General features: G+C 42.2%; 2 protein-coding genes across 2 annotated transcripts in view; both read right to left on the reverse strand.

The window, feature by feature from the left end:
• Positions 1-5425: 5425 nt before the first annotated feature.
• ism2b (isthmin 2b) lies at positions 5426-19168 on the reverse strand. The gene is made up of 6 exons (XM_068708632.1): positions 18479-19168; positions 14775-15026; positions 13041-13374; positions 10985-11122; positions 10803-10871; positions 5426-7991 (listed from the first exon to the last, which is right to left on the reverse strand). The coding sequence occupies exons 1-6, from the start codon at positions 18587-18589 to the stop codon at positions 7474-7476; spliced, it is 1422 nt and encodes a 473-aa protein (XP_068564733.1). The 5' UTR covers positions 18590-19168; the 3' UTR covers positions 5426-7473.
• Positions 19169-19735: 567 nt separating this feature from the next.
• The window catches only part of LOC137871062 (serine palmitoyltransferase 2-like), a 19362-nt gene continuing 12669 nt past the window's right edge, over positions 19736-26428 (reverse strand). The window contains exons 10-12 of the mRNA XM_068708633.1: positions 23661-23796; positions 23260-23389; positions 19736-21934 (exon numbers count right to left, since the gene is read on the reverse strand). Coding sequence (XP_068564734.1) covers positions 21821-21934; positions 23260-23389; positions 23661-23796 — 380 coding nt within the window. The 3' untranslated portion in view covers positions 19736-21820. The remainder of the gene's footprint in view (positions 21935-23259; positions 23390-23660; positions 23797-26428) is intronic.

Genomic DNA, 26428 nt, shown 5'->3' on the forward strand with positions numbered 1-26428 from the left:
TCAAACAAAAAATTAATCAATTCATCAATAATTGTGAAAATGATCTGCAGATCAATTGCTCATGAAAAAAACTTAGCTTCAACCTAACAACAAATGTGATGCTCGAATGAAAATGTGGCTATCTATTTAGAAGCGTACCTTTAAATGCAACTAGTTTAATGTATGTACCTATAAAAAACACGTACATTTTTTACAAAATAAATGTTATCAAATGTCTCAAATATGAAGTAATGTTATCCTGAATAAGATCGCAAACAAAGCTTTGAGATCTCACACTATGTGTTGTCATTTCAGATGTATAGAATAGCTGCAGGTCCAGTGCTCCCTGAGCTATATGTGTACTTAGTTGTGGTGACCAACAGGCGGTGCTCTATGTCAGTTTCTTGAATGTTTGGTATTCTTCCATGTCTGCTTTTTCTTTGTGAACATGACTAGTGACTAATGTCAAACAGGCCCGTGTAGTGCACATTTACACGAGAATTCTGTCCATTTCAGTTTCCATCATTCCTGCAATACAATATCTCACATTCTGATTTAACGTATCTGAGAAACCTCATCTGAACTTAAGTACCACTTTCTTCTTACTTGTTTGCTACAAACCATTCACTTCTACCACTATGGCCACTTCATACCTGTACATATTGTTCACAATAAGCTTCAAGCTTGTCTGCATTCTTATCTTAAAATGAACGAGCAATCATATTTTTGGTCCAGGGTCTTGGCTCTGTGTAAACGCTGGAGGCTAGGGGCTGTTTGATGTTGTTATGGCTGGCTGGCTGCCACCTCAGTACAACTAGATCTGCAGGCCCCTCTCATGGCCAAAGGTATTGTGTTGGCTGCTTTTTTGATTATATTATCAACAGAGAGAGAGAGGGGGAGAAAATTAAGACTCCCACTGGACATGAGTAAACAAACAATAGTTTGTAGAGTCTGGTTCATCCAAAGAATGTCAGTCATCCAGACTTCTCTGAGGATATTGATGTCCAGTGTTGGGATTATTAGGCTGAATATTGTTCAAGCTTGGTAAAACAATTTGCCTGTTCTCGGTCCGCAAGATTGAAGAGCATGAAGAATATTAAAGAGGAAAGGACACTTTGACAGTAGACAGCATACATATTGTGCTTTTACATGGAAAAGTCCGTGCAAGTGAATGTAAATGCTAAATGGACTGTACTTGTATTTCTCTTTTCTAGTCTTCCGACCACCAAAGCTCATTCACACTACATGTTATCATTCACCCATTCACACACTGATGACAGGAGCTGCCATGCAAGGTGCTACATCCCCATCAGGACTATCTAACATTCATAACCATTCACACACCACATGCACAGCCTACAGGAGCAGTTTGGTACATATGAGACAATAATGCACACAGTCATAGTTTTGTAAATTTTCTGATGGTGGTGTTGATCCACCACTTGGCCATCATCAAGTCAACTACACCATCAGCTGTAGTGTGTAGACGGTGAACATCATACCTGCTAGACATCAGCATGTTGACATGTCCATTGTGAGCATGCTGACCACAAAATAAAAGTACATATGTTTTTTGCCGAAGTGCTCCATAACTCTTGGATTTCTGCCTCATATGAGTGGAGGCTCCATTTTGAGATTAGTCTTGTTGATCATCTCAGAACAAGGCCTTCCTCTGTGTCAGGCTGGTCAAGGAATGGGATAAGTTGAACTCCAGATAATCCATAAGATCCTAAGATCCACTGGCATTCTCATAAGTCATGTAGGCAGAGCAGCTAAAGCATGTGTATGGGTTTGTTTGTTACCATCAATGCAATATGTGTGTTTCCATGACGGCTGTTTTTCTCTGAACCCTTGTTAGTGTGTGAGTGTATGTTTGTTAGCGTGGGCTGGGGTTACCCTCAGCACAAGTGATCTGAAGGAGGTGCGAGGCAGCCTGTAGCGGGAGCAGTGAGGGACTTGAAGGGCCATGCTGTTTGCCGGTCAACCAGCCGCAGTACACCCAGAGGAAATCTCATGTTCCTGCCAGCCTACAAAAGTAAACAGATTTGTAACCACCGAGCGCTGGCACGGGGCCTGGGCCACCAGCGCCATAACTAAAGGAATGAATCCCATCACACACATGTTTACTGACTAAAACGTCGAAGCATGCATTCAGAAATATGGATGATAATCCAATTTTTTCACAGTTTGTATGTGAAACAATCCATGCTAAATTGAAATACAATGGTCGGCTTGAACTTCTGTATAACCACAGTAACATGACACACATACCCTCCATAAACTGTGAAGTGTTTTCAGCAGGTTTTTAGAAGCAGCAGCCCGGGAACTTGTGCTCCATTCAATATTTCAGATAACATCTTTTAGCCACAGAGTTTTAAACCTCCTCTCTCTTTCATCTTTCTTCTGTGTTCTCTCTCTCTCTCTGCTTTCTCCTCTGTCTACACATCTGAGGTTATTTATCTGTTATTCTGCGGCAGAAATGTGGTCCACATGTGTCTGGCTTCTCTCCACTCAGCACTCATCTGTAGTCAACTTAGGAGTCATTGAAGGACCATAGTAGACCTACCAAGCTCCTTAGTGTTCATTCCACAGTAGATACTCAACACACGGATGGATAGATGGATTTCTAAGTATCTCTTTGCTTCTGCACATAACATTAGTACATCCTCTGCTAACTGTGTCCCTCTTTTGACCTAATGTTCTATTGTAAACGCATAACCAGGCTCTTCTCTTGGCTCAATGATAGACATCATGACCTACAGGAATTAAAGTATCTAAATGGAGTATTGGAATTGCTTAAACCTATGGATTTGCATTACCCTGACCTTTGAACTTTTAATCTCAATGTTATTTAATCCTCTGGATAGAGTATAGCCTCGGACAACATGATGGGAGGAAAAGATCAACCTAGATACCACAGAGGAGATAGATGACAGGGATGGCGGCTGTTGGTTAAGGCATGCAGGGGCTTAAGAGGTTTCATTTATGTACTGTATTAGCAGGACTTTTTCTCTCTGGTTGAGTGGAACCTTCTGCATGATTCTGATATCCAGCTGGTCTTTTCTGGAACCTCAATTAACAGGAATTTCTAGCCAACACTGCTATCCATCATGCTCTTGCTTGGACTCTAAAACTTTGGGCCACAACCACAACTGAAAGTCATATTCATGAAAAAAGTGTCACTCCTGTGAATCACCAGAAGAATTCCCACAAAATTGTGAAGCATGCAAGGTTTAAAAAAGCTGTGGTTGATTGTTTTGAAGACTGACAGAATATGTTACTAGGACTTTTGACTTCTGGACGTGAAGTCAATTTTAAAAGAAAACCCATCTTAGACTGAGAACACAGACGATAAAAACAGAGTAAACTAGGAATGCTGTTGGTTCACATAGCAACTGCACTCACTGCTAACACATGCTAGCAAGAGAACTCATGCATGATTCCTTATTGAATCTTGTCCTGTTACACATTACTTCTCATCAAGGCAGATGCTAACACACAAAGCCACAAATGGTATAAACAGATTATTAAACAATTTAGCATCCCAGCTTCCACCAGCTCAGTTAAGTGGACAGGACGCTCACCACTGAACAGGGACCTGATGGTCTGACTTTGTATTTGACTGTTAAAGCACTTTACAAGGGAATGGACGTATAAAGGAATTTGACATCTTGGGGAATATTCATGTGTCGGATTTGGCAAAGAAGAGTTTTATGTGAAAAGAATAGTTTGACAATTTTGGGGAATATGCTTAATTGATATGAAGCCTAGCTTAGCAAAAAACAGCTAGAGCTGGTAGGTTGAAGTTAGGGTCTGTTCGCACAGCCTCGTTTAGTCCGGCTGAACCAAACCAGGAGCCAGTGTCTCCAGATTTGGTTTGATTTGGGTTTCTGTCCAAATGGGCTGCTCTTGATTAAATTGGGCTGGGAAAATAGCGTTGGGTTCCAAACAATATATTATAACAGTATAATGTAATATTTGTTGTGTCCACTCACTCACTCATATTATTAACTCTTTTAATTTGAAAAATATTTGATTGACATGAGTTGTATTCAATTGTTCTTAAGGGATAACTAAGGACCTATTTAAATTGTCATCATCAATGACAATTGACATTTGCATTATTTGTGGGTTGCGATAGCCTGTTTATCTAAAAGTTGATCTTTTGGTCATTTAATGTAGATACAGTATGAAGCTTTGTATGCTTATGGTGTGTTTTCTATTGCACAGTTTTATGGGTTTCAGGCAAGGTTATGATTTTGGGCTGGGCTTTTCTTAATTGGGTTGGTTTTCATTTGTGATTGGCTGGAAACTGGCAATCTGATCTGGCAACACGGCCTGGAGCATTTACCCCGTTGATGCGATTCGTTTGGGTGGGTGTGCACCAACAAACCAATCTGTGGTCTGCCTGGAAGGGGACATCTCGGACTGCAGTCACGTGAACTCTGGAGCGGTTCATTTCTGGTGTGAACACCATCGAACCAATCACAGGAAGACATGTATGTGTCATTTCATGGATCTAAAAAATTAGTCAATAATTAGCTAGCTATTGCATCTTGTTGTCCCTCCGCCTCACTCTCCGCAGCTAGGAGACTAGTTCGCTGGAAGCCAGTGGGAAGTGACAGACAGACCGTTTAGCTCCAACTAGCCCACTGTTCGGCTCACTTTCTGTAACTAGTGTAACATGAAAGCATGGTCGATTTAGCAAGCTAGCTAACTAACTAGCCAGCTGCTAAATTAGTAAAATTTTACAACCATCACATGAGTAATAATCAAATGACATTTCCACTCCATACATTACTTTTGTTTTTTCTGGACCATTTGAGTTTGGCCTTTGCGTTTGCAAACCGGACCAGTTGAACAAATGTGATCAATGTATCATCATCGCATTGGTTCAATTCAGGAACCAGAGGAGCTGGAAGGCAGATTTTGTTACCTTAGGATGGCGCAAGGGTAGTTGTTTCCAGTCTTTGTGCTAAGCTAACTGTCTGCTCGCTGTAGCTTCATATTTACCGTACAGTCATGAGAGTGATATCAATCTTTACATCTAGCTCTCGGCAAGAGAGTAAATATATTCTTTGCTAAAATCCTGATATGAAGGAGGATTCAAACATCTGTGGTCGGCCTACCGGAGATAGAAGCCTGAATGCTCTGTCACACTTAATTTCTGGCAGGTCTTGGTACAGTATCTCCCAACGGATGTCTCAATATTTAGCCTGTTGCTGCAAAGAAGGAAGTGACATGTTTGCTCCTAAAGGGAATGCCTGCTGCACTGTACCTGTCTTGTTGGAGAGGAAAGTTACGGAAAAGTTTGCTATGTCAGTCAATAAAAGAACTACTCAGTTGAGTTTTAAGGAATGTTGCTCTCCAGTGCTATGCTATGCTTGGCTCCACGACACGGTATCCAAAGTGTGGAAAAAGAAACGGCACATTAAAGAGTCAGATGATGAATGCAAGGTCTTTATATATTTCTTCAGCATAATTGCAACAACACATTCATGAAGCACTGCAGTACAAAGTAGAACGAAAAAGACACTTGATGTTGCTGTATGAAGTGATATGTGGCAAGTGGTTTCCCTTTTGATAATGGGTGCCTTCATTTCTCCGTCAGATTAGTGCACCATGTTGAGTAGAGAGACATTTCAAAGCTTCAGCACACTTAAAAAAGAGAACAGACAAATAAATACTGTACAACACCATGTAATACTAGATTCAGAAATCACAACAAGATCATGCTTTCCTCAACAGAACACTTATATGCACTATCATAGAACAATGCAGTATTTCTGACGCGTTTCCCTTCACAATAACACTATCATCAACAAATGGCCAACATGAGTAGTGATTTCGATATATCTTTTGTGTATATATATCTTAAATAAAGTGCCTTCCTTTTTAATGATCGGTGAATCCAAAATGTAAATGTGTGTTATACACATCTGGAGGCAGAATTCCTGAAAAAAGGTTTGGAGTGAACATCCATAGAATAAGACTGGATAGAAAGTACAGTCCTGGAATTTGAAGGTATTTAAAGTATGTTTAACAACACTGCCACTGTGTGAGGTGCAGACTGTTTACACAGCTACAATGCTAAAAACTATTCTAATTAAGCTTCAACCTATTTTTTTCAATCCTTTGCAATATACCTTATGAGGTATTTTCTAAAGGTGACTACTTCCATGTTTCCTTACCCTGCCCTCTATGTTAGCCAGGGTAAAAGCTCCAACTGCATGACCTCTCAGGGTTTATTATTTGAGTAGGACTGTCCTTTCTATCCAATCAAGTTATGTTCATAAACCCAAGGACCCTAAGCCAACAGTTTGATGTCATCTATCGTTCTACCTTTTATAAGGGTTCCAACTTTTTTTTGAAACTGCACAAAAAGCATTATCTGTTCATCAATTACAATCAGGATTAGACATCTGATACGCTTCTACTAATCTTCCTCTCAATACACTTTGTACTAGTTCCAATAGTGCTCGGCTGCCGAGGTAAATTAACAAATGTGTTTATCATGGTCAGTTAGTCCCCCTGAGAACATTGTAGAGATCTATGAGCACAATCCACTCACTGTAGAACAGAATTTTTCCTACATTTGCACCATAGAGATTTGGGAGCTGGATTTACACAAGTCTGATTTTTAACTCTTTGGCACCCAGATCATATATCTTCCTGGTTGTTAAAATGTGAGGAAACATATGAAATCAATCTGTGTGACAAAACATTTTCAATCAAATGTGCTGTTCCAGTACCATTAATGCTAATGGCATATTCTCATAATTCTCAGCAGTCAGCACAATGTTTCTAATCCTTTTAGCTTACCTCTCTGGTTGAGATCCTAAATTCTACATTTTTTGTGTCTCAAATGCAGGTGGCATCTTCTGGGTTTCCCGATGTCCTGTTGTCTTGTTAATACCTTAATACCTTTGTAAAACCTGAAGGATTTTATATTGTAGCAGCATAATTGGGATATTCTTCTGTTGGACTCTTCCCATACATGTGTTTGCTTCATCAATATAACCAGCCCACATTTATTCATTTTCTAATGTAAAGCCTACAAGAAGCATGAGCTGGATGTTTACCATATGTTGCTATTGTCAATCACAAGAGCTCCATCATCAAAAAGCCAGGATGTAGACATCATGGAGAGTGTGAATATAAAGAGAGACCTTGTTGTTATGCCAGATGTGAAACAGGTTGGCAAGCGATGGGAGAACACTGCATTTTTTCCATTCTTGTAATTCAGTTCAGTTCAGTTGAGCCTGATATCAGGACACTCTGCCAAATCCTAACTTGAGACAGCCACACTGTACCATCATACGTAAACCCCACAAATATCCTAACCACAAGTGCATTTCTTCTGCGTCAGTGCTCGGTTAATGCATGATGGTTCAGATGTAACATTTCATGACTTTTAAAACAGACAGTCTCCTCTCAATTTAGGATTGGGCCCTCTGACTCTCTGAGTGAAGTGGTAGTTTTGGCTGTGGTCCCTTAGTACTCCCTGGCCTCTTCCAGTTCATTCATGAACACGTCTTCATGGGGGTTTTCTGGGCAGCTCAATCCATTATTTGGTGGCCGCACAGCATGGAAGCGACTCCAGTCTCCTTTGCAGAGAATCCAAGGCAGCACGTCAACTTTAAAGTGCAGCTCAGGTGAGAACTCAGTGCTGATCAGGTTAGGCGTTCCTGCGCCTTTCCCACGCGTGATCAGCCGGCCACGATCGCCATAACAACAGTGCTGCGCTGCGAGAGTAGATGAGTCGCCGGAAAGTGCTGAGCGGATGCAGGTACGCGCTGATGGCTTGTAGATATCCAGGCGCTCCTTGGGGCCGCTGGCGTCACGCCAGCGGAACTGTCGGCCATGATTCTCATCGTAGACACTGACCACAGTGTACCCCACTTCAGAGGGGAAGGAGCAGGGGCAGCTGGGCAGCTCAGACAACATCTGGTGGAGGTACCTCTGGAGGAACTCGCTCTTACAGTTGAGCCACTTCTCACAACTGTCCACATCTATTGGAAAGAGGACAGCAATAGTACATGTTTGTTACAGTTGTTCATGGTCGCACTATTGGTAGCACAAACAGAGGCCACTTAGTAGTCAAGTTTGGATCCAATGTCTGGCATCTATAAACATCCATGTTACAGTGCTACATTGGTCCACACTAGTGCTACATTCCCCTGTGACAGCATATCAGGGGTGTGTTGCCATAATCCAGGGGTATTGAATTAAAATTCAGCGAGGTCCAGTTAGAGAGAACTTCCTCATGCAAAGGTGCGGAACATCACAATAACGTCTAACTGGCGTTATCATTTAGTCCCATATATATTAAAGTAGCCGACAGTTGTATTAACATCTGTATGTAGTCAACAAATGACAAAGTGATGAAATAAAGAAAGTTCAATTGAATATTATCTCAACAATATTTATTGTCAGATTTCAAATTGAACTGGATGAATTATAAATAATACATACTCTAATAATAAATACATGTTCTTTTCTCATTTCAAGTAAAATAAGGACTGGATTAAAAAAATTAAATACATAACAGAAAGCTTTTGAAAAATGTATTTAACTGAATTTTCTTTGCCCTGTAGCTTTAAATTCAGTTCATTCAGGTGTGAAGTGATGTCAACCCAAAAAGCCATGATATTATATTCTTCTCATCTTCTAAAATGAGAAATGCGTGTGCAGGGACTTTATCTGTGGTTATTAAATCACTTGTTTCAGCTCTATTCCTCTCTGTTGTTGGGGCTGACCATGTGCTCTGAAACAAAAGGATCTGATTTAGGCCTGCTTGATCAGCCAAAAGCCTGATCTGGGTTGATAAAACACCAAACCGCCCAAGAAACAATTTCACACCTATGTGTGAATCCTGAGTTTCGGTTGACCAAAACTCAGCGCTGCTCTCATTGGACGAGGCCTGGGATGCCGAGGCGGGACTTCTACGACCGGAAGTCACAGAGTTTATAACATAACCAGGGACACCTGAAACATTGCTCTTCGCTCTGACTCGCGTCGGGGTAAGGAAGCACGGAAACACAACGTTGCTGTTTTTAAAAGAAAACCCTAGGTCAACGGTCTGTTGTGTATGCTCAATAATCGTCGAGATTAACGACTTTGCATATTTTATCGCTGTGGTGAGGATCGGCTTTGTTTTGGAAGATTTCTTTTGTTTTGTTTGCTTTTTCTCTTCTTCTACTAACCCACACACATATAGTTGAGCTAACTACCTCAGAGACGTGTAGATAACGCAATCTCTATTGTCTCTTGGAGTCTTGCGCCATTTTGTGGTCTCGCGAGGCGTGGTCACAAGTGAAACTACCCCTCCATTTTGATAGTCTGTCTATCTTCCACTTCCAGAATGCACTTATTGTAAGTCGCTTTGGATAAAAGCATCTGCTAAATGACTGTAATGTAATGTAGTCCTACGAAACGTGCCACGTTTTAGATTATGTCCGCCACTGTCTGAGTAGTTTCTCGCTTCTTCCCCCCACACACACACCTACATGCATGCACACATGCACACATGCACACACACACACACACACACACACACACACACACACACACACACACACACACACACACACACACACACACTCTCTTTTTTACCACATATTGTTTGTTGATTTTAGATAGCGTGTTCATAAATGTATAGTATTTGTTGTTAGTTTTAGATATTAGTTGACCCGATCATTGACTCGATCATCTCTAAAGAGCAGCTGTCTGTGATTACTTTGTGCATGTGTATTATGATTATAGCTGGATATGTGGTCTGTGCTCGTACTCAAACCTTCACTGTTCACTCTGAATGTGTAATAGTACTTTGACTATTGACATTGTGAGTGAATACTAATTATGAGACTTAGTTTATAGTTTGGTTATTGGTCCCTGTTCTCAGGGTGGTGCTCCGTTATTATTAATAATTGTTAATAATCTTACTGACATTAATAATTCGATTGATGTCAATAATTTAGTTTTTCATATTTGCTGATAACTCAAACTCCTTTTTGTTCCCAACACTGTTAACATCATTGTTGGTCAGTGAATTCATGTGTTAGGAATCTGATCATATTGGGCTCTTAGATTGTTTATTTTCTGTGCCTTTATTTCGGATGTGAGTGGGTACGTTTGTTCAAAAGATTTGTTCTTTGTCTTTGGCGCTTCATATTGCCGCTTTTAATAATCACTACTCTGAACATGAGACATACTGGTTTCAAACTGTCCATATAACAGTCTGTCCATTCTTGGTCAAAGGCTCTGCTTTCGGTTTCCACTTCTCTCTTTTTGGAGACTGTCATGTGAAATAACTTCTCTGACTCACATACTTCTCCAACTATTTGTCTCTTGTCCCGTCTCTCTCCTGTGTGTGTATATCACACTGAATGCTTATCTGAATACCCATATGTGATTGGCTGATTAGCATCACGTGATGTGATTTACAACGCATGTAATTGGTTGGTATGTTTTCTGGACCGCTGAAGAGTACTGGAAAGGCTGGAAAGGCTGGAAAAGCTGCGCCTGTTAAAATAGAAGCGCTCCGTGAAAGTGTAATAATTCTCAATTATCTATTGGTTGTCGGTCCATGTCAGGATACAACAGCGTCTGGGTCCGGATCCGGACCGCGGTCCGCCTATTAGTGATCCCCATAATCCATTAGCCAAAGAGGTAACTACAACAACAGCATATATATGACTGGCTTTGATTGTACATTGTGGACTGTACAGTATAAACAGCTTGCAGTTAATGGGTTAATATATGGTGCAACCCTTTAAGCTAATGAAAGATGCTATGGAGAACTTCCTATTAGAAAAACTCACCTGTACCAAATGGCTCTGTGCCATTCTCCATTTCAAAAGGGAAAGGCTCTACCACAGTGTTGACATCACCTACAAAGAGAAGAGTGATACATCAGCTGTAGATTAAAAAAACAGCTCGGAAAGTAGAATATAAATATGTAAATACTCTGGCTTTGGTTTATTATTTTTCTCTATAATCTCACCAGGACAAGGCTCCAGGTCACACTTCGAGGCTTCTGTCAGAGTGCAGGAGTAGCCACAGGATTTAGTCCTCTTCCTCTCACCGTTTCCACATGTCACTGAACAGGGAGACCAGGGAGTCCACTCATCTGTCTCCTTCTCTGTGGAAAGAAAATCAAAATGCAAACACTGTCAGTGCCATAAACTGAAGCAAAACAAAAAGATTCTACTAAGCACAAAACCATTTACATATTGCAAAAACTATCAGAGCGATAAGGAGAGGAATACAAAATAAAAGCATGGAATTCAATTTACAGTTACAGGAGCTCATGCTTTCTGGCACAGATTGCAATTAACAAATGCACTGTATTTAACAAACTAATAAGAAACTTAAAAAAAAAAAAAAAAAATCCAACAAAACACCTTACGGTTTTGTGTTAAAGAGACCTCAGTATGTACTTCAACAGTCTTATCCAGGACCGGACTGTCTCATTCCATATGAATGACTATTTTCTCCTGGTCCAACCTTCCCATGCAAACCCATATTCTTTTTAAGAAGGCCTCAGTCAAATTAGAGAGAGAAGCTGTGCTGTGGCTGTCCGCCTCCGCACCATGTTTCCTTGTGGTGTTAATAACACTGAAAACAACTCATTCTTGATTAAAGGCGAGGTGGGTGCAGAAATACCAGCTTGGGTGTAGCGAGCACCCAATTTGACTTTGTGGGCGCTGCCAACTCGCCATGTGGCCATACGGGAATGAGGTCTCAGGAGAGTCTTAATTACAGAAGAAGCCAAGGCAGACATCCTTGATTTATGTTCACTGAGTCTTTAGATGTGACCACTTAATAGGCATTGTTGCCTTTTGCTGGCTCGACTACATGTACAACAGTTAAAATCTATATATTGGTATGATGGATAAGGGAAAGCTTAAAGAGTAAAAACCAGCCAAACTAGCCACCTGCTAGCACATTTTGAGATTACAACACAACAGTACAAGTTAGTGCAACAACAACCTTTGAAATCAAATAGACCGAACCTTTGAAATCAAATAGACCGATCATGCACAGATTTGTATTTATGTGAAATATCTCTGAAGAATGAAAGCCTCCGGCTGTGGTGAGCCCATGAGTGCTCTCTGATCTACAGTAGGAATCACACAGATTGGCTCACACACTGCCTTGCCCGTTCTTTTTCTTTCTCTTTTTCCTCTTCTCTCCCTTTCATTCACTATGTACACCTTTCTCTTTCTCCCTAATTATTTACTATCTTTACCAATGAATAAGTGGTCTGTGCAGGCTGAGACACAACATGTTTTCCCACCAGAGGAAGGCAGAATTAAGAGGGGGGAAAAGAGCTGTAAAAGTTATGCAGAGCCCTGAAAGCCCCCCGGAATTCTTGAACTGGCTCTAAAGGCTGAGCCGCAGAAGGCAGTGAGGGCCGCCAGGGTCTGTGTGTGTGTGTGTGTGTGTGTGTGTGTGTGTGTGTGTGTGTGGGGGGGGGGGGGGGGGGGGGGGGGGGGGGGGGAGATGGGGTCCCGGGGAAGGATGAAAAGGGCCGGCCGAATGGCCCCTGTCATTCTGTGTTCCAAATCTGCCCTCTAATTGTCCACAGGCAGAGAGCTGTTTTGTCCCAGGGAACAGTGGCGGCCTCACGCTGCCATTAGCGAGCGCATCGGACCCATCTTCAAAAGGCAGGCCTCTACCCAGCACGACCAGTGTCCACTTCAAAGTACGCATTACCCACAATGTCCTGATGGTCCAATACTCATGCTGCCTCGCATGCTGGCATCGTTTGCTTCTCTCTGACTGTGAAGATAGTTATCATGCAGCCTTCCTGAGCCACTCTGTACTTCTCTGTCTCTCTTTCTCTCCTTCCAGATATTTCCATCTCTTTTTTCATATGATAAATTCAGTAACTGTACTTCCATACTTTCTCTTTTTGCATTCCACTTCTTTGGTAAAACTCACAGGATACATTTTGGTCCTTTTCTAAAAGCCATAATCATTGTGATGAAGTCATATCTAAAAGAGCTGTGTGGCTGTACTAGCAGACAGCCAGTGTACCACTTGGCAAACCTTACCATAGTAGCTCTGCATTGGATCCCAGCCTTCGTTCCAACGTGTATCCCAGTCTCCGCCCACTCCGCTGGGTAATGGCTCTTCACTACCGTAATCCAGGGAGTAATCCTCCTCCTCCTCTTCCTCGCCAGTTTCCTCCACGCCTGACCGGCTGTTGCTGTCCTCGCTGGAATCGGTGTCGGTGTAACTCCAAAAAAGAGGCCAGAAAAGCTTCTTGCCTCCGAGCCAATCCACTGTGGAGGAGGGTGAGGAGGAAGAAGAAGGTAGCCAGTCTTTTTCCTTGGCAAGGTCCATCTCTACCTCCATCTGAGGGTCGTCTACCACCTCAATGGTTACCTACGCAGAAATAGAGAAGGTCTCTGTCAATCTGAAGTATGTGTGTCACTGATCTGATCTTAGACAGCATCAATATTTGCTTAACAACTCTCTCCTATTAGTCTAAACTAGCAAACCAAACTTAGAAATGACTTATTAACGGTGAGTAGAAGACAATGACAAAACAAGCCATTGAACTGTCCAGTATTGCTGCATTGACTCCGATTTTGCCATAATGTGTCATAAAAACGAAAAGTACCTCCAATACTTTTGAGTTACAACTCAAATTGGCTGAGAAGTTTTTTAGCAAGCAAACCCGCTGATCTAAGTCAGCCAGCCAGACGTGAGCATGAGTATTCAGCCAACCAAACGATCCGCTCAGGGAGAGAATATGAGCATTTATTCTGGATAACTACCTCTCATTAGCTCAACATGACTCATCCTCGATGTTACAGTACTTCCAAGGGCCCACTTCAGCTGATGTGAAGACCAGGCAACAGGGAGACTACAGGGGAAATCGTTTTGTTCTGTTGTGAAATCAATTTCACAGTTAGGAAAGATGTATGAGGATTGGAAGCGCTTTCATTTGTCTTAGTGGAATATATCTTTGAGTCAGAGTTTGCTACATGAAAAGTGATCAGGCATTTCATCGGTTGCTGTTCTTGATGTAGACATCCTCATGTCCCTCTAACCACATTCTGATCACACTGACCTGAGATAAGTTTCACAGAAAATCCTTTTGAATGTTTTGGGTCAATTTAGAAGATGATGAGGACTCAATGGCTCACACCTATGAGTACAGAGCCTTTAATTAAATAATAGCAAAAGAATATGCAGCCGGAAAGAATGTTTTGTTACACATTAAGGAAATAGATAATTTAACACAACAAAAGCCTTACAATAGAGCATCTACTACTTCACACTTTGTGGGGGAGCAATACACCCCTCTAACCTGTAACCATAAGTCTCAAAAACAAAAATATTTTCTCCTGGAGTCTGTGGGTCCAGAGGAATCTATATAAGTCTACATAGTTTTTGCGGCATTTTGAATTGTGTCCAAATTAGCTTTTTTGCTGCTCCTCCTACAAATTTTGAGCCATCGTCACTTTATTTGGTACAGAAATCTCTTTAGTCCGAGCCAGAACCATCATCTTTTTACCTTTTAAAAAAACGTTGTGCAGCAGGGCTTCAGGGCTCTGCCGTCGGGCCTTTATTGACTCATTCACTGTTGCTGCTGGAAAATGGATACACTAACGTTACCAAACTCTTCTTCACTTCCCTGGAGTCAACGAGCAAAGAGCGACTCTCGACAGCCTTGCAATGAGAACCTTCTGAGGGCCATGCAATACGTCGTGTTCCAAACGGGAAAGTCCCGAACGGGCACTGCACTTGTTTAATATATAAGCCTGTCTGAGACTCACCTGTATGTTGGGGTTCTGTGAGTTGATGTCAGCATTGGCCAGGTCTGGAAAGTTCTTGAGGTCCAGGATGAAGGGTTTGGTCTCCTCCTCAGGCTCAGGCTGTGGAAGAACACCAGTGGAGAGGTGCTGGGGGTGGGACCACCTCCTCTGGTGGCTGTGGGGCTCAGACAGGAGACTCTGGACTTGGTTCTGCTGCTCCAAAGCTTCAGGCACATATTGGACTCCACTGCTGTGAATCGGGTGGCCATGAGCCTGAAAGAACAAGTAGAGACACAAGATAAAGAGTGTATCTGGACCAGAAACAATAACATAGTGGAATCATTTAAGAGATTAAATGGAAGACACAAAATGCCTTAAAGCCTGATTCACTGTGTGCAGACACCACCTTGAATAATCAATCAAACAATGGGATCACATTCAAAAGTCAGTGGCTACGTCAGAGCTAATGATAAAAATAAAGACCTATCCTTTATATGACTCATTGATGAAAAAACAATTAGTGCCCTGTCTCCAGGAATAAACTATCAAACCATCTACCACGTTGTAGCTTGGTCAGCAATTCCACAGAGCCCCTGAGGCATTCAACTAACCAGCCAAGTGACCAACCAGCCTTCGTTCATTTCATTCTTTTCTTTTTTTCCCACAACAGTCATGGCATCCAGGCTGTGGACAAAGAGGGGCCTGTGCCAGAGAGCTCCTCTTTTAGCTTTAATGAGAGGGCCTGGGAGGCGTGGGACCCCTGGGCTGCTGCGAGCGTGTCTGAACCTGCTGTGCTGCCGCCACTATGGCCGCCACTTCATTTGACCCTCCAGGTTTTCCAGTTACCGAGCCCAGCAGGAAGAAATGTTGATCTCTGAGATTTATGGTGATTAATGGTGACATTATAACGGTGGGGAATTGTAGTTCTGTGTACTGTATCTGGACTATAGTCACTGAAAATGGACTTTTCTTTGGTTCCATTCTCCAGCGTGCATGTGGCTGTTATAAGACACATATCTATTTCATACCTGACACTGGTAAAAAACAAAAGCCGTGCCTGTAATGAACCCTGGTCTGTCAGTCACTTGTGTCTATATCATCCTGAATATGCTAAATTGGCTCAAACACAAGATTGGACTGGACCTTGAGTTTTGACATGAGCCAGTTTGTGGTCTGCTCAGAACAAACCAGTTGCAGTTGGAGGCCTAAAGAGGAGAAGAGTTGTCTGAATCAATGACCCAATGGTTGATGATTTATACTTATGGCCTCTAGAACAGGGCGTACTTTTCACTGACGGCCTGTGATTGTCCCATAAAGAGGTTATGTGGTCGGTCAAACTCAAGCATGTGAACACATAGTGCCTGTTTAGAGGAGAAGCCCGTCAAGCATGATAAATGATGGATGAAGAGAAGTTGGCCCCCTCCCCAGATATCTGTAAACTGGTGATGACAAGTAGCATGTTCAGCCTTTGTCTCTGTCATTTTATCCACTGGATATTCTTCAGCACTGGATATAATGTTAGTAGAGCTGAAGCAATTAGTCCATTAACTGATGGACAGAAAATCGATCAGTCCTTCAAGTCATTTTTCAAACAAACATGACAAAAAAATCTATCAATGAATCATATCACACGTTATTGAAGAATAACATGACGCTCCTTTTGACCGTGTTATTGTCCTGGTGTTACCAGCATGAGTGCATCACTGTCAAATCTGACCACCAGTGACAATATTCACATTACACACCAATTCACACACATGCTTCTCCACCTCCACACCCACAGACACAGAGGGTCCAGAGTCACATACTTTCACACCCTCCTCATCGCGTCTTGTTACACATCTGGATCCTGTATTCTTTCGCCCTGTATATCACTCTCCTCCTCCTCCTCTCTTCCTCCCCCTCATTCTCTCTGATCCTGTGCTCTCCTCCTCTCTGTAGTGGGGCGCTTCTGATCAAAGGCCGACGGCTGATGGCATGCAGTGTGTTTAACAGTGAGACTATCTGGATGCAGTGGGGGACCTCGGTCTGGTCAGGAGGCTGCTTCTCTCTTTGACAAACATTAAATCCATGCACTGTGTCCTCCTCTTACTAAACTGAAAAGGCTGGATCCATTTTGAGCTACTGTCATAGCTACTGCTGATGGTGACACACATTCAGGTCAGGGAGACGGGGTGGGGGCAGCAGGGGCCGAGGTGAAGAGCAGCGACGGAATCCGGTGGGGTGGGGGGGCAGGCGGTGTGGCAGCCCTGATTTATGTGCCCGCAGATATCAAAGGCCTCTGCACTTGGCTGTTTCCAAACCATTACCCAAGAACAATAAACTATGGACGCTCTTTGATCGCCATCTTTAGCAAATGGAAACGGGACAACAAATGCATGCCTGGTGGAATCAGGGTGAGGTTGTGGAGGTCGGGGTGGAAAGTGGGGGTACAAAACCGTCAGGGCAAACAGGTCCAGAGATTTAGAAAAGAGGCCACTTCAACAACCCCCCCCCTTCCCTCCTTTTCTTCTTTGCTGAGAGATGGGGGTAAAACCAAAAACAGGAAATTCCACATTAACACAAAAAAGAGCCAATGTAAACAATCAGACGAATGACACTTGACCCGAGCACCAGTGTGAGAGACGCCGAGGGCTCGCCTTATTCTGGTTATATAAGCATCTCGTTACCGGGCACCTCCCCTCCTCCTCCTCTCTTCCTCCGCTAATCTCTCCTCTCCATCCAACACTTACAGCAGGTCACAGGCAAGGGCACAGAGTCACCAACGGCAGCCTTTTGGTGAATGAAATGAACAGTCACACAGCCACAGGGAGATTTGTTCGTCTTCTCACTAATCGTTTCCTTCTCCTCCTCCCTCCCTAGTTCTGCTTTGACATCAGTCAGACAGATGATGAGAGAGTCCCAATAGGGAATCTATGGGAGGCCACACAAGAAGGAGAGTTCAAAGGCAAAAGCTGAACTCTGACCCAATCACACACTAAAAGGCTTTGATATCCAAATATGTCTGTGTGTAACATAAACATTCCCATAGACACAGCACAGCACACACAGCCCAGGGTGTACCAGTGAAAGCAAACCTTCCTCTGATGGAGAGATTCTGTTCTTTCAGATCACTTCATTCATTCAATCATTTGATGGAAACAGAAGGTCCACTTTTTATCTATGACATTAACATTGTTATAAAAAGATGAGCAAATAAACATAGAATGTGTTGGAAATAACATAAACTAATGACTCGTAACATTTTTTTAAATTCCTTAAAGGCACCTGATTCTAGAGTGTGTCGTACTTAATACTCACTAATGACATTATTCAATATTAGCATGGCAATTCTGTTTATTTTCAAACACATCACAATTTTAGATGATTTTAGTTTAAGTTTTGTGATATTTGTATAATTTAGTTCAATTCAAAGTGACTTTATTGGCATGAAAGTAAAAAAAACAAAAAAAACAATGTTGCCAAAGCATTGAAATAAAAAGTAGGACATTAATGAAGATATGATATTAAGCAATAAAGCGGACCACAAATTTAGACTATGATATTTTACAACAGTTAGCAAAGATGGTCCACCAAGCTAACGTTAGCTAATTATTTGAGAAAAAGTGGTTTTCTTTAGCGGCAGGTGTGATTTTTTAGACTTCGCAACTTTTTGAAACTTGTTGCTGCAACTTGCTAAACTTGAAAAAAAGCCAACATTGAACCAATATGTGGAGGAAACGTACCTTGTGGGCAACGTTCTTGAGTCTGCTAGGAAACCCGGTCCCCGAACCCACGAGGAGCAGCGACACAGCCAGCAGCAGCGCGGGGCATCTCCTCGCGACCTCTTGACACATGTTCTCTACTTCTAAGCTTCCTAGATTTGTAAAGTTCTTTGGAGGTTTCTCTCAAACGGTTCTCTCTAAATGAGCGTGTTAGTTGGGTCCACCTGGTCCTCCGTTTGTCAGCAAGTTGGACTCAGGACAAATGAGGTTTTCGGCGTCGTCAGTCTCGAAGTGTCGCACTTTATGAAGATGCGCAGCAGCGCCCAGAGGTATCCCGCGCGCTATCCATATCTGGTACCAGCGCCTCGCGCAGCAACCGTCAGTCCGTATGACGGGTCGAGCTCAGCGCTTCTCCTCCCCATAAAAACACAGTTGGAAGAGCTTTAAGTACCAGAAAGAAGTTAAATGCCCCACGCAGAATCTCTCCGTCCGCACCGACGCTCGCTTATTCAACTACTTCAAACTGTGAGTCATTCCGTCGTGGGTGGGTGTTTTCTTCCAATACATTGACATCTGGAGTTCATAGTATGCTGTGCGTTTTTGCTATCTGTCTGCTGCGTTAATCCATTATCCAGCTGAAGTTCATCCACGAGTTCGAGTGGATGCGTGCGTGTTTGTGTGTGCACCGCCCAGCCAACCGGTTTCGGTAAACTCGCCTTTTACGCACGCATTCAGAAGGTTGATGCTGAAGGAGTTGGGGGTGGGAAGCTTATTGCTCACAGCTGTGTGTGTGTGTGTGTGTGTGTGTGTGTGTGTGTGTGTGTGTGTGTGTGTGTGTGTGTGTGTGTGTGTGTGTGTGTGTGTGTGTGTGTGTGTGTGTGTGGGGAGGGGGGGGTACAAGGTACAAGGTTTAGTTTACATAGACCCTTCAGTAGGCTACATAGCAGGACATGAAGTGGACATCACATATCTGAATACCACATTTTAAAGAGAAATACTCGACCAATGTGTTGAGAAACTATTTCACTTGTTCTTTCTTAGGCTTGTTTTGCCATTTTTTAAACTCTGGGAACAAGTCATTATCTCATCCCACTGGCATAGGATTTCATTAAAATACCATTTTAAGACGGGAGTGAATGCCGATGTGGAATGCTGTGTAATGGCAGGATGTCAGTGACTCATGAGTCAGAAGGCTTTCAAAAATGTTCGTCATGAGCTTTTAAGTTGTGACTACAGTCCGTGTGTGCCTTCTGTAAATAAACACAAACTCATTCCAAATACTTGATACAAAGAAAGTGATTTAATCTTTGCAGCACTGTTTCCAACAGCAAGGTCAACAAACATCATAGCTTTACAAACTCCTCTAAGTGGTTTATCTTCAACCCAAATACAATTCCAAGGGCAAAAGCAACTGATAAGCAGGTTTCCAATGGTCACTGCAGGTCAGTTAGCAGGTGTTTGTGGTAGGCAGGCTGGAAAACTGTAACATTACATCAAAGAGCTCCAAGCAACCCAAACATTTTTGATAACTCTCTTCACGTTGCTGTTACATTTACATTCTGCCTCCATAGACATGCAGAGACCTAAGATACTGCATGGTGCTGCAGACAGCTTGAGAGGAAACTTTTTTTTTAGGTCAGAGAGCACATTTCTGAAGAAAGCAAATGCATCACAGAGTTGTTATTCAAGTCATTTTGGTTGAAGAAAAACGACAATATTGGAATGACTCAAAGACAACAATTCAGTTAATATCGAGTGGATGTACTGTTAAAAAGCTGTGCTAAAATGCAAAAAAACATCAACAAAAGCTTCTCTAAACTTGTTGAGTAATCACTTTGATGAACATTTATAGGAATGGTCACATTGCCAGACAACTGCCAGCTTTCTGACTGCTACACTCCAATTCACATCGATTGAGTAGAACATAAACACACATAAGAACAGAATATTTAACAGTGACATGTAAGCCATGTTTGATTAAAAGTCACACAAAAATAGCAAAACAAAACACTTGACACTGAAATGAAATGAAATGTTGATATGGAATGTTGTTCCAGAAGATGTACAAAGACGATAAATCATTAGAAAAACCAACGACATTTGAAGCATACCCATACAAATCTAGCAAATATCAGTGACTACGTCATCTGTGCATGTACAATGCCTGTCAGTAGTGCTGGCACTGAAGTTAAGAGGTGTAGACGGTCAGTTAAAACACACACTGGGACACATTTGGAGCTGCCTTTCAGACAATAATAAGATGACAAAGACATTTTGAATAAATAAAGCAGTCTGTAAATCAGATGAGCATGAAGCGCCATCGTCATACATACAGATCTAAGTTACAGCGTGTCATCGTGCTCAGAGATCGTGTCGACACTGATTCACTTAAAAGCAAGAAGGACATAACAAAATAACAACAAATCACATGTAGCTCATTAGCTTATAGAAATGTTAAAGACACAGGGCTCAAGTTTTTGAGTGCAGGTGTAAACAGTAAATAAGGCTGAAAAATATCTCTACAAAATAAGCAATAAAAATATTCCTTAGTCTTGCTCCCTGGGATTCTCTCTGTTAAATGTTTTCATTAGGAACTTCTGCTTTGCATTCTAAGAGAAAAGGTAGAAAACATATCTATACATATACATCCTTTGGTAAGGGAAAGAACCCAGTATTCTCTACTCCATTCAAGTAAAAGTGATTAGAAAAAAGCCATCAGATAAATATATATGGAGTACATATGCTAATGTTACTCCTGTGAAATAATGTATCTCTATTTGAGGTTTGGGATGCTACCCAACTTTGGGATAAATAATATTTACATATATAATCTTTTCCTGTGTTCATCATAGCCAGCGCTGTGATCTGATTTCTTATTTTCCTTTTCTCTTTTTTCCCAAGTGCATGAGTAGGAACCCAAAAATGGTCTACTTCACTCTAGGTTGTTTGAACTACAAGGAAACTCCAAGTTGTTGTTATTATTATTATTATTGCACAAATAAGATCCACATTCAATGTGCACACAGGAATAGGGCTTGATGTGAGACAGATGCAGTCACAATAAATTAGGACAAACTGAAGAGACATTCAGAAAGAGGGATGGGTCCGCTTCACAGACGGCACACAGGCTAAAGAGCGGTGCTGTTGTGCACGTTTCAAAAGGGTTTGGTTCTGGTGAGTCCACGGGAGACTGATGCAAGGAGATATGGTGAAGTGGGCAAGAGAGACTGGCTGAGAGGAAAATGAAGGACATCAGACAAGAAACGGGGTGGGGTGTGTGTGTGTGTGTGTGTGTGTGTGTGTGTGTGTGTGTGTGTGTGTGTGTGTGTGTGTGTGTGTGTGTGTGTGTGTGTGTGAGCCTGCTCAGTCTTGAAGTAGGCTCTCCTCGGCCATCCACCCAAGCGAGGGAAGAGGCTGTTCACGTCTGGAGTATTTGAGCTGCAGCAGATCGCCCACTTCGTTTGTGGCCTCCAACGCCTGGCAAAAGAACAGGAGGAACACCATTAGTCTCAATCCAAAAAGTATTTATGTCAATCAGAATTTAAAGACAGGCAGACAGAGAGTGTATATAAAAAAAAAAAGGTCAAGATGAGCAGATTATACACTTAGGTTGACAACTCTAAAGAGTTGCATTTGTAGGTGCTAAATGAAGTGATGAGCCTTAATCACACTTGGATTTTTCACTAAACATGTCAGAGTGTTAAAGATAAAGGGGCTCTAAAAGCAAAGTGGAACAGAATGCTCCCTGCACAGTCAACAACTGAACAGAAACTCCTGCAGGTCTCTCCACAAGAGGCTGTATCAGCATTGCAACACTGCAGGGCACCTGGAAACAATTTACCTTCCTCCTGACCTTTTTTCTGATTCCATGCTCTGAGAAATAGCGAGGGCTGACTGTTCCAAAGACGGAAAAAGCGGCTCCTCAAAGTGCTCTACAAAGGCAGGCTGATGCCCTTTAAATGGACTATTACACACAGTGCTGACATGCTCCTCAGTAAGATGAATGGAGTGTCTTTGGAGAGACAGAGCAGCTCAAATAAAAGTCTCCGTCTGAGCCACGCTGTAATACTTGGAGGCAACTTGGCCTTCAAAGTTCCTTTATAATAAAGGACACATTGGAGCCTAAATTATTCAACAGACACACTCGTACATAGAAAAGTGTCAGTCGATCACCCATGCATTTAAAGAAACCTATATCATGTTGAGGATAAGATTAAGTCTTCAGCAATAAATGTCAGATGTCTTTCTCTTTATATCTCAGATGACAAAAGAAAACCAAATGGCAGTTGTGTGTTGGAAGTGGCAGCATTCAATAAAAACAGAGCCCAGATTGTCCAAGAAAGTAATTTTACTCATCTTCCAATAAAGAAAGAGGTGATCATCTTACTGATGCATATCAGAGATGACAGTGGAGCTAATGCAAATATCGGTAGAGCTATTTTCCAGTTTGTGCTGACGTGCTAATGACCATTTAAAATGATTGCCCCTTTTGAAGTCGTTTTGTTCCCACTGCAAGTGGAAACTTTCTAAACCATTTTAGAGTAAAGATGGACCTTTTATGGCAAGACATCTGAGAGAGAAGAAAAAGTAAGAGACCCACTGATTAATATGTCACCCATCATCAGCCAGTCCCTTGAAGTGATTAGAAATAAAACTGGAAGTGGGTCTCTGCTGGGAATTACATTTTTGACCTGGATGTTTTTGCGTTATTGATTTTTTTAAAGCTGCATTCACCTTTTTTATGTTCAATATAAGTATAGATACATTCTTCCATGTAGTGTTTTGGATGTTGGATGACTTACTGTGTCAAGCATCTGTCTGGTATGGGCAGCCGACACGCAGAAGCGAGCCCTCGACTCGATGATGGGGGTTGCTGGGAAGCCGACAACCACTGTGCCAATGTTTCTCTTCAACATCTCCCGACCAAATGCCCTTAAAAGCAACGGCAACATTTGGCAAAGCAAAATATAACTGATGATGTCATCTCTTCACTTTCTTTAATGTGAGAAACTCCACACACTCAGTCACACTCTATTTATATAAAGGGACAACAGTGAGAAAAGCCTTTCAAATTAGAGCATGGGCCTTAATGTCTTTTCAAGATGTGAAATCATTTGGGAGATTAGCCATCCTAATTATCCTTGATGTTTAAAGCATAAAAAAATATATATTAAATAACATTAAATGCAGGAGAATACCATACCCAATTTTGGCAGGCATATAGAGCATCATGGGTACTACAGGCGAGTCATCGTTGCCGTAGATGATGAAGCCCATTTCGCGTAGTTTCCTGCGGAAGTAGGTGGTGTTCTCTGAGAGCTGTCTGAGACGGTCAACACCTGGACACAGATAAACAGAAGGACATTCAACAATGTGGGCAGACAGAGCTTATCAAGCTGATTCTGGTACTCCGATGGACAAAAGTTAAATTACTATGGTAGGTTAACTTATCTTTATTATGTGTTCAGGTTTAAAGCCTGCCTTACTTTACTCTAGCTGTAGCTTAACACCATATTTCCAACTGTTGAGAAATAGTTAATTAAAACTGTTGTTCTGTTGCAACCTTGGTAACAAGTATCTACCGGTTTTCATCACTCGTTAAGACTGCCAGCCCAAATACCTTTTTGGGAATATCCAGGTTGATTTTTAAAAGTCTGGAAAGCAACAAAACACATGACATCAACCAATGATTAACCTTCTAATTTATCACGGACATTATCAGGTCAGTGATTGGACATTCCTTTACCGAGCCATTTGGAGTGTTGGGCTTTTAATTCTGAAGATGTTGTGGTTTACAGCTGTGATGCCTAGCTTGGCGCACACACACACACACACACACACACACACACACACACACACACACACACACACACACACACACACACACACACACACACACACACACACACACACACACACACACGTGTGTTTCGTGAAAAGTCGTGTGTGTGAAACCATGCCCAAAACCTCATGCTCATTCAAAATGAGGAAATCACATGAATTGAGTGCGATCAAAGCGTGGCTGGGAATAATGTATAACACACACTCATGTTCTGCACCGCAACTTAACAGCATGGTTGTTTGGTGGGCGAAATTAAATAAGGGACCTCCATCTCGTGCTTCTGCGTTGGAAAGACGAGTAGCTACACAGTTACTGGTGCATACGTGCAGACAGGTTGGTGATGTGTGGACACACCGATCTGATCACTTGCTAATAACAGGCCCTTCTCACTCCTGATTCACCCACACATGGCTTCACTTCATTAGCCTGATTAGACTTCTCATCATCATGTACTTCCTCACTCTCCTGTTACTTACACCTTTATTACTCCCATCAGTACATGAGGCGACCACACCCGGGTCCAAGCCACCTGTATAGAGGTCGAATCAGTTACAGAAAGTGAAAACACCTGTGGGGGTGTGCAGGTACTACAACACTATTTTTTATATTCTTGCAAGCCTCATAAAACCGTATTATCAGCTCTTGTTCAGAGGCCTAGTAAAAGAAACACCATGTTCTTTTGCAGAGTAATCCATCACTGGGGAGTTCAGCATGCTTCTATATATTTAGCCTGCTTTTGAACTAAAGAACTTGAATATCATCTGACAGTTAGTTTAATAAAACTTATCCAAGGTGGAGTAAAAATTACTGAGCTAAGTCCTGCTCCAGTAACAACTCCATGGAATGAGTGCTCCATGTCTTTTATCATGAACTACACTTATTTGCAGACAGCGCTCCACCACTTGCCTTTGAAGACAACCAGGGTTCTATAAGGTCAGGGTCAGGCATCAATCCTCACGTGTACACGGCAGATTCACAGATATCATCTTAACCAAACAAATTACCACATGGCACAAAGTGCCAACAGCAGCACACGTCTGCCTGGCTGTGCTGAAAAAGGCACTGAGACACAACAAAGTCTGACATTCCATTTATCCAGACATTGTTTTCCACAGTCAAGGAATCCAAAGCTGTACTCAGCACTGAGTGATCAGCTGGCAAAAGACTGACGCACATGATAGTCACACATCTTGCTTTTCAAGAACTCAAGCATATTCATATTTCATATTAGAGAAAGCTTTGCCCGCCCTGAACCCGCATGTCCCATCTACATGTTTGATTGATGTGAGCTTCAAACTACAAATGTCCATTCTGAGGCAGGCCTATGAAGGGAACCATGAGCAGCCGTCGCCAGCTACCTGGACGCAGGAACAAACTGTTAACAGGCAGCTAAACCGTCACTTTGACTTTGTGTCAGTGTCTAGATCTTCAAAGGCCTGAATTCCAAACATGATGGGTCTGCAACCAATCAGCCCGTTAGTCTCCTCCAAGGAACCCTGTCAGGCTACGTTAAGGTCAGCCCGTCCGGCCTTCTCTTCTCAGAAATGGTTTGGAGGAAGAGTTGATGACATTGTGGAACAGTCATACTATAAAAAGGTTGCTCCAGGTGTTTATTCCTGTACCAAATGATTGAATGACTGGGGAGGAAAGTAATCTGATCTTAAGTCAGCATTTTAAGGGAGGCTGCATCAATCAAGCTTTATAAATAGTAAAGGGGAGCCGTCCTGGAAAAAAAACAAGACTTAGTGAGCTGTTTGTGTGTGTAGGAGATGAGTCCAACGTGCACAGATCTCTGGCCCTAAGCACCATGATGCTTTGTACCCAGCATGAAGGAAAGAAGCACACGTAAAAACACATCTGAAAGCCATAAAGGCAGAGAAGAGTCAACATACCACCACTTCAAGACCTTCCATCAACCTGGGCTGAATGGGACATTGGTAGGGAACTGTCCATGCATCAGCTTTAAAAATGTGACGCACCCCGAAAGATAAAGACAATAAGGAGGTTGCTGTAGGAGGACTACAGAGAGACCTTCAACTATGCTAAAGAGACACAATCACACTGCAGGGTTTATCAAGCCATCAGATTGGGTAGTGGGGAAAAAAACAAAAAACACCTGCAACTTTTAA

Source organism: Cebidichthys violaceus, unplaced genomic scaffold (genome assembly GCF_023349555.1).
Source record: "Cebidichthys violaceus isolate CVI_PGR_0920_01 unplaced genomic scaffold, fCebVio1.0.p SCAF_14, whole genome shotgun sequence".
NCBI lineage: Eukaryota > Metazoa > Chordata > Actinopteri > Perciformes > Stichaeidae > Cebidichthys > Cebidichthys violaceus.